This window comes from Lactuca virosa, chromosome 5 (assembly GCF_052849685.1).
Source record: "Lactuca virosa cultivar CGN04683 chromosome 5, Lactuca_virosa_CGN04683_v6, whole genome shotgun sequence".
Classification (NCBI taxonomy): domain Eukaryota; kingdom Viridiplantae; phylum Streptophyta; class Magnoliopsida; order Asterales; family Asteraceae; genus Lactuca; species Lactuca virosa.
This window is the reverse complement of record NC_136430.1, coordinates 433,195,679-433,204,547: the sequence shown is the minus strand read 5'-3', so window position 1 is coordinate 433,204,547 and position 8,869 is coordinate 433,195,679. Positions and strand designations below refer to the sequence as shown.

Below are 8,869 nucleotides of genomic sequence, written 5' to 3'. Positions count from 1 at the left end.
AGATATTTTTTTCCATATAAGAGGAGCAGTTCCTCTTCCAGTGTTCAGTTTCTCTACAAAAGAAACAAGATACATCTATGTGGTCCTTATTGGATTTATTGAGCTTAAAGGTGTTCAGTCCATAAAACACGGGCCTCCTAGATCACACAAGGTGACTCTTTTGGGCCTTGAACTATTCCTAGTTTGATGTTAGAAACATCTTTAGCATCACAATGATGCCTTTACTAGGTATCATGTTCAAGCTTATTGCTCAAAGCAAATAGTTTAGGAGTAGGACCTTTAAGTGTATACAATTTTATATCTCTTGCGAGATTGTCTCTTAAGACATGAACCCATTCACTAAAGTTGTATCTAGTGAATGTTATTGTTTCATTAAGTCATTATGACAATTCATAGTAATGAGAATGGATTATTTAACTACAAAAATTTTAAAAATTCATTTAGTATTTTCAATATTTAAACTCTTTAATAATTAATACCCTTTTAGTTTCCAAAAACATTAATTATCAAAGTCTAGGATCCAAGTTGCAAAACAAATAAATTGTTAGGTATCCTTTATCCCATCCATTTGAATTCAACCCGGTAGATATCGATAATCAATTATCACTACTACAAAAACACCCTTTTACGACACGCAATGCGTGTTGTAAAACGCTCAGACGATGTGACATCCCCGTTTTCACGGCCAGAAAAGACTGATTTTGTTTATGCTTTATAAAATCAGAGTACCTCTTTTAATAAAAATGTTACGTAATTTGTTCCCAGAAAACATGATAAGTACGTTATCAAAGCATTTCCGAAGAAATGTATTTTCATTCATTTTAAAACATTTGGGATGTCATCGTCAATACAGAGACATAAGCATAAACAGAACTTACATTCATTATCACTAGTGGTCCACATCTCTTTAATCTCTCAGTGTAGTGCAGCTTTATATCGACACCTGTGATACGAATAAACTGAGTGGGTCAGGTTGGGAAACTTGGTGACTACATAGGGTTTTCAACCCACAATAATATAATTATTATGTTTAATAATCAACCCAATTACCCATCACCATTATCTTTATTCTTAAGGATTACCCTAAGAATCAGTTATCCTTCATTCATTCATTCCTAAGGTTTATCCTAGGGAATACGCGTGAAGTCCATTACTGCTAATGTCATCTATTAGGCACAACTACCATTATTATCCTTTAGGCGCAACTGCCAGGATTGTGTTGTTTTCAACTAGGCGCAACTGCCAATATCATCTATTAGGCGCAGCTGCCAATGTTATCTTTTAGGCGCGGCTGCCAATATTATCATCTAGGCGCAGCTGTCGGGATTATGACGTTCTCTATTAGGCGTAGCTGCCGATATTATCCTATATGCGCATCTGCTAGGTTGTTTAGAGTACATTGCGTTTCAAAATCATCTACAGGTTATGATGCAGCTACCAATATTCACCTATATCATCTTTCATACCTCATCATTTATCTACCCATGTTCTACCCAATATTTTTGTAGATATAAAATACCTCTATAGCTTTAGATTTGAAGAAAAGGTTCAGATCTGAAAACAAAATACATCTACCGCCTAGATCTGAAGAAAAAGGTTCAGATCTGCAAACAAAGTACATCTACAGCCTAGATCTGAAGAAAAAGGTTCAGATCTGTAAACAAAGTACATCTACAGCCTAGATCTGAAGAAAAATGTTCAGATCTGTAAACAAAGTACATCTACAGCCTAGATCTGAAGAAAAAGGTTCAAATCTGTAAACAGAGTACATCCACAGCCTAGATCTGAAGAAAAAAGGTTCAGATCTGTAAACAAAGTACATCTACAGCCTAGATCTGAAGAAAAAGGTTCAGATCTGTAAACAAAGTACATCTACAACCTAGATCTGAAGAAAAAGATTCAGATATGTAAACAAAGTACATCTACAGCCTAGATCTGAAGAAAAAGATTCAGATCTGTAAACAAAGTACATCTATAGCCTAGATCTGAAGAAAAATGTTCAAATCTGTAAACAAAGTACATCTACAGCCTAGATCTGAAGAAAAAGATTCAGATCTGTAGAGAAAGAAGTTAGATCTTTCATCCAACATAGATCTCAAAGTATAAAATACATATACAGCTTAGATTAAAAACAAAGAAGTTTAAATCTTTCATCTAGCACGGATCTCAAGTAGATATGCACACATAACACGTAATTTATATAAAATACTTCATATCTATGTGTAAGATGAAAGTAACTATGCACTCACCTGATAAGGAGTGATTCAGACAGCACCTCGCTTCTAAAAATAATCTTCTTTGACGAAACCGGGAAGTTTGCTTGAAACCGGGCTCCGCACGGGCAGAGTTTCAAACCAAAAAACTCTTTTTCTCGGAGACTCCGGGCTCTCCGAGGCGTTCTCCAAGTGTTAGGGAAGTTTCCTAGGCTTTTTTTTGGGGGGGGGGGGGGGGGGGGGGTTGGTGGCTTAGAGAGAGATTCTAGAGAGAGAAAGAAGTGGGTAAAGGTGTGAGGAATGAGGCATCCCCGAGCCTCTATTTATAGTGCTCCTGCAGCGACACCACGTCGTGGTGACTCCCACCACGTCGTGGTACCCGCGTAGGCTCCAAGGCTTCGCCTGGTGCTGACACGTGGCGCCGAACACAAGGGATAAAACAGCCGATTTTCAAAAATTCATAACTTTTGCATACGAGCTCCATTTTCAACGTTCTTTATATCCACGCGTAGGTAAAAATAAGATCTACAACTTTCATTTAGACTCCGTCGGCTAATTCTCGACCGATCTTAAATTTAACAGTAGGAGGAGATTAGACTGTTAAATAGCCGCGGAAAATTCGTAACTCCTTCATATGGACTCCGTTTTCGTCTGACTTTTTACCGTTGAGTTCCTATTAATGAGATCTTCAACTCTTATTTAGGTCGCGTAAGCCAAAAACCGCTCGAACTAAAATCGAGTTTCGGGTCGTGCACTCCTAAGCCAAATCTTAGAAAATTCATAACTTTCTCATACGAAGTCAGATTTGGGCGTTCTTTTTATGGATGTTCTCGGTTTAACGTATACTACAACTTTTGTTTAGATTACTAAGGCTAAAAAGTCCTGCATCGTAAATTCACTATTTACGTCTCCCGGTGCCGTGCCGGTTTTGCCGAAAAACTTCAACAGGTCATAACTTCTTCGTTATAACTCGGATTTCGGCGTTCTTTATAAGTACGGAACCCTTGTAATATATACTACCACTTGGAAAATATTAATCCTTCTAAATAATATTTCATCAAAAACTCATTTTTGATGTTTATTGTCTCTAGATTGACTAGCCCGGATCTACGGGCGTTACAGACGACACGAAAATGCATGTCAAGGAAGGCCCTGTCATAACGAAAGACAACACGCTTTTACGCATCGTCTATTTACGACATGCATTTACGACGCGCAATTACAACAAACATTTACGATGCTTATTTACGACACGCAATGCGTATCAAGGAAGACCCTGTCATAAAGGAAGACGACACACATTTGCGTGTCGTAACCTTACGACGCGCTTTTAGGGCAGGCATTGCGTATCATTAAAGCCCCTGTCATAAATGAAGATGATACGCATTTGCGTGTCATAAATTTCAGCAACCATTTACGATATAAATTTACGAAGCGTCTTTACGATGCTCATTTACGCATAATACAAAATTATAGAAACAAATATCTACGAAAACAATCAATTTCATCCAATAACATCATGTCAAAAAATTGTAATACATTTACGATATACATTTACGAAGCGTCTTTACGATACTAATGCACCCCAAGTTAACTTGATTAGCTTTAAATAATCTGCATGTTGCCATGTTCTTCTAAAAGATTAAAAACTTGCAACTCAGCAGATCAAGAATAGTTGCCCCTGTAGACCCATTGAAATGCTTCAATATGTCCACCAATGGCAGCAAGCACAAAACCGTTATCAGACACCATATAATCATATGCTTGTGTCCATCATCTAGCTTTTCCCTACAACAAATCAATTACTACACATGTTCAAACAAACAAACTCAACTCAAATATGATGAGCACGAGCAACTCGTTCAAAAGGATCAAACATTTGTTGCATACCATCAGCAATGTTGTACTTGCTATCTCAAGTCAAGGGTATTATAGTAATTAATTAATATCTTGAGTTAGTAGTTTCTGAAATTAAAAAAAGCTGAAAGAAGAGAACGTTTTATGGACATCCCTTTTTTCTTTAGCATTTGATAATTCCCACTTGTTGTTTTCAAGGTTGATTGTCAGGTGTCTGTCTTCTTTAGTTGAATTAAGAGCTTGTGTCACACAACCATTCATCTACATCATCATATCTTAACATGTTATAAAATCATTAACAAAAAAAATGAATTCTTATATGAAACTATACCTGTTCTTCTGAATGAGCAATCCGTGATTTTAGTGATTCAAATGTTGAATTTATTTGTTGAAGTTGTTTGTGTAATGTTTGTTTTTCAGAAAGTAGAGCACTATGTGTTTGTTTCATCTTTGCACTTTCAGAAACCACCTGTACCAGAGTTTGAAGCTTTGACTCAATAACTCTCCTTCTATCTGCAATATAACTAGCCTAAAGCATTAAAAATCAAGTTTCTAAGAAGGTGTTACAAAGACTTGTCCTTGTTTACTGCACGTTGTTTGGTTTCCACAAGAAAATAAAATCTTAAGGGCATGTTTAGCTCATGAATCCGAGGGAATTGGAATTCGAGATTCCATTCCATGATGTGTTTTATTGCCAAATTGGTGGAATTCAATTCCTTCGAATTCCATGCTTAATAGATTTCACCATTATTAGCGGAAGATGGAAGGAATCAATTACATTCTTCTTTCTTTTTATTAGAAGACCAGACAACTGTCATTATATATGTTTTATATAACAAAATAAATAAAAACAAATAATTAAGAACTACTCGATGTTGATTATTGAATTTCAGTCCATTTCTTGCCAACCAAAAGCTAACATTCAGTCCTAAATATATCTCTTAAAATTTATGATGTACATTTAAGGAAATTATGTTGGGAGTCAACTTACGCAGTCAAACCCAAAAACAGGAGGTGATAGAGGCGTTATCTGAGCTTCTGGGCATTTACTCAATTCATGTCGATACAGAAGATGGGAGACTAACTGTTATTGGGGATCTTGATCCTGTGAATGGCTTTAATTGTGTGAGTAAGATCGAGACTGCAAAAATCGTAAGTGTTGGACCTGCAAAAAAACATAAAACAAATGTTGGAACTGGATTCACATCAGCAAAAAACGACGAAGTTCCACAAGTTCCACCAGCTATATATTTGGCTCAATATCAACGGTTACTGATCAGGACAGACTGTCATAACATAACCCATATATAAAAAAGAAAATTAAGACATATAGACATAATTCAATATTATAATTCAATATTATACAGGTATCTGAACCATGAAAATTAAAAAATGTAAACATAATTCTATATTATAAGCTAGGTATCAGATGTTTATGTTGATACACGTTCTCAATTCGACAGGAAACCCATAAAGCAAAACTTAAGATTAATTAAGACTTTTAACAGATTTTGATAAAAATTTCAAAGTCGAATTTTAATAAAAAATGATTTTGATTATACATGTTTTCTTCGATTTTGATAATTACAATTCCTTTTAACAAATTTTATTCCTTCAAAAGACATTCCGCGAACCACACCACACATCGTTACTCAAGATTAATTAAGACTTAATTTAACTCATTATTTCACTAGAAGCAAAACTAAGTGTTGATGGAGAAATTTTCCTTTGATATATATAACTTTTAAAGCTTTTATGAAGGCTTACAATCTTTATCTTTGTGAAGCTTGGCCAGGTTATTGTTGACATCTTGTATTTTTAGTTGCATTGCACTAACATCTTTGTCAGCTTCACAGGACTTAGAGTTCAAATCATCATACTCAGTTGTAAACGCCCTGCACTAAAATCTAATCATCAATACAAATTGACTATTAATAAATGTAATCAATGTTATAAGTACCATAATATTGGAATTTTGGGGTCATTAAAATGTTGGGTTGGGTTGGGTACATAATAAATGTGAATCAGTAGCCCTTCTTTTTGTTTGGTATTTATAGTTTGATTAAGATTCAATTATTCATGATGTGGTGTTGTGCTTCATGGGGATTTTGTGATGCACCATTCTTTTTTATAAGATTTGGATAAGAGCAAGGAATGAGTAGGAGGTTGTGTTTGATTGGGATTTCATGATGCACCTTTCTAAAATATTAAGGCCGCTTCGAGGATACTCCACTACAAGTAGAAGCACTAGGCTTCAGACCATGATATGCAGCACCAACAGCAAGGCCTGTGAAGCCATCCTGGATATATACATGGGAGGGAAACTATGTTTCATGAGGTTGTTTTAACTTTTAAGTACAGAAGATAACAACAGATTGATGAAAATGAAAGGAAGAAGAAGAACTAATTATTTAACCTCTGTGAAAGGGGTGTCAACAACTCTCTCAGACCCATACTTATGTAACAATCCTTTTGTATTCTATCTAAGCATAAATAAATCCAATATTATGAGACCAAAACACACACAAACTTGATAGATCAAGTGGAATGCTTTTGAAATTCTAACCTTGTATGCACCCTGGTATTCTCCAACCTACACATCACAAAGAAGACGAGGCTTATAGCAAAAGACTCTCTGGATATATAAAGATAAACACAGTACTAGCTAGTTACCTCTTCACCCATGATAAAGACATTGGAATCAGCAGCCATTTCCTCATCAAGAGCAGAGTTCGGAGAATCTCTTACTGTCATCTGCAAAAATGTGAAGTTAAATCTATATATACCAGTTTCTCTAAAACCTAATTTCAGCACTATGCAAAGGTCTACTAGTGTTTAAATCCCCTTTTGGTTCGATATGATTGATATGTAAAATCACAAGAATCCATATTACATCTTTGGTTGCAGACGAGAAATGTCTCATGGCTGATGCGATAGGGCTTAATCTATTTAGGGCTAAAACTCAAAAAAAAAAAAGAAAAAAAAAAAAAAAAAAAAAAAAAGTAGAACCTGGTAAAAGATTATGAACTTGGCTTCGATTTGAGGTTAAGTGGTCTAATAAAGCTAAAAATTTGGTTTAGACATTTTAACAAACACATAATGTGCACATTCTGTTGATCATAATACATTGCCTTTCAATTCTCACAGAACCTAAAAAAATTGAGAAATAAATACAGGAAACGAAACCAAATGACATTTTCTAACAAAAACTAATCAATCAAATATTGTAGCATTGTCCAACACAGTCGCAAAGGGGAATATAGCAAATAAGACCGGAATTGATTCTGATTAATGGTGAATGATGAAAAAATGAAGTAGTACCGATGAAAGGGGGACGGCGGCGGCTTTTGGTGTCCAAACTTACATCTGGTATCGCTCCAATTCGGGAAAGCTTGTGAAGGGTCTTCTTGAAAGATAATATTGCAAGGTACACAGCAAAAGAACAATATTACAATTACTAATGACAAAGGGAGACCTTCAAAGGATGAGATTGAGAAGATGGTTCAGGAAGCTGGGAAATATGAGTCTGGAGATAAGGAGCACAAGAAGAAGTTGGAAGTGAAGAATGATTTGGAGAATTATACGTACAACATGAGGAACATAACGAAAGATGAGAAGCTTGGTGAGAAGTTTACTCCGGTTGATAAGAAGATTGAGGATGCGATTGTGTGGTTAGATACGAACCAGTTGGCTGAGGGGGGTGAGTTTAAGGATAAGATGAAGGAGCTTTTTCCCATTTTGAAACTTTTAGGTTATATATATATATATATATATATATATATATATATATATATATATATATATATATATATAGAGAGAGAGAGAGAGAGAGAGAGAAAAAGGAGGAGGAGGAGGAGAGAGCGGAGATCGAATGAAGAAATGTTGGAGGCGCTAGAGGTGGGTGAAGGCGGAGGCCCTAGGGCTTCTTGTTGCTAATTCAAAGATCAACGTCGATGACAGAAGGTGGAGGCATCAGTAGAGGGAACAAAGGAAACAGAGAGGAGATCGAACATGCGGGGGGCTTTAAATTTTTGGGATTCCATTTCCCTCCTTGGCTATTAAAACGCGTGTTTCATTAAAAAAATTATAAAACGACATACTCAGATGACACACATTTTACAATAAGCGTCGTACGTGTTTTTTTGTGACACTAATTTTAGGGCACGAAAAAATGCGCGTCCTAAATCCTTAAAATTTATGGAGAGATGATATTATTTTTAGGTCACACACTTTTGAGAATCATAAATCGATGCGTGTCATAAATTGCACGTCATTAAAGGTCTATTTTCTTGTAGTGTATATCTTACTATATAATTCCAAGATTTATGGGATCGCTAATAACAAATTTAATTAGACATGTTTGATCCCATCTAAGCCTCGGAAATCTCTTGCTTAGGTATCTTTTATCACAAAAGATTTTCAATCAAATCGTCCAATTTGAAAAACATGTGTAATCGACCTATAACTTGGTTATAGAAATCACGAACACCCTGGCCATCAAAAGATAACACTAAGCGGTTACGTATCCTTTATCCCACTAGTGCATACAAGAGATGTGCGAGTGATCTTCAATATGGATTGCATATATTTGAGGTTTGCAAAAAGGTCTTTTATATGTTTTATAATTCTAGTTTTAAAAACATATGATATCATGGTTATTACATGCATATAATAAACCATGGTACCAATTTTCAAAAGAAAATCACTTTTATAGGTTCTATATAAAAGCTAGTTTTTATATAATTTAACGAGATTCAGTTTTAATAACCGGTATTAAGTTTGAGTGCATTTGAACCTTT

At 35.3% G+C, this 8,869-nt stretch overlaps 1 protein-coding gene across 6 annotated transcripts; it reads right to left on the bottom strand.

Moving 5' to 3' along the window:
* Positions 1-3,700: 3,700 nt before the first annotated feature.
* LOC145113389 (pyruvate dehydrogenase E1 component subunit beta, mitochondrial-like) lies at positions 3,701-7,781 on the bottom strand. Of its 6 annotated transcripts, none has more exons than XR_013710768.1 (9): positions 7,392-7,777; positions 6,744-6,824; positions 6,637-6,663; positions 6,487-6,553; positions 6,266-6,370; positions 5,838-5,965; positions 5,062-5,235; positions 4,402-4,583; positions 3,701-4,331 (listed from the first exon to the last, which is right to left on the bottom strand). XR_013710768.1 is itself a non-coding variant. In XM_079049492.1 (9 exons), exons 2-5 carry the CDS (start codon positions 6,822-6,824, stop codon positions 6,278-6,280), a joined length of 264 nt encoding a protein of 87 aa, XP_078905618.1. In that variant the 5' UTR covers positions 7,392-7,781; the 3' UTR covers positions 3,701-4,331; positions 4,402-4,583; positions 5,062-5,235; positions 5,838-5,970; positions 6,266-6,277. The 6 variants fall into 6 exon arrangements, 5 of the variants coding, with proteins under 5 accessions (XP_078905618.1, XP_078905617.1, XP_078905615.1 ...); XM_079049492.1 differs by having other exon boundaries at positions 5,838-5,970; positions 6,487-6,549; positions 7,392-7,781; XM_079049491.1 differs by having other exon boundaries at positions 6,487-6,549; positions 7,392-7,781.
* Positions 7,782-8,869: the final 1,088 nt, after the last annotated feature.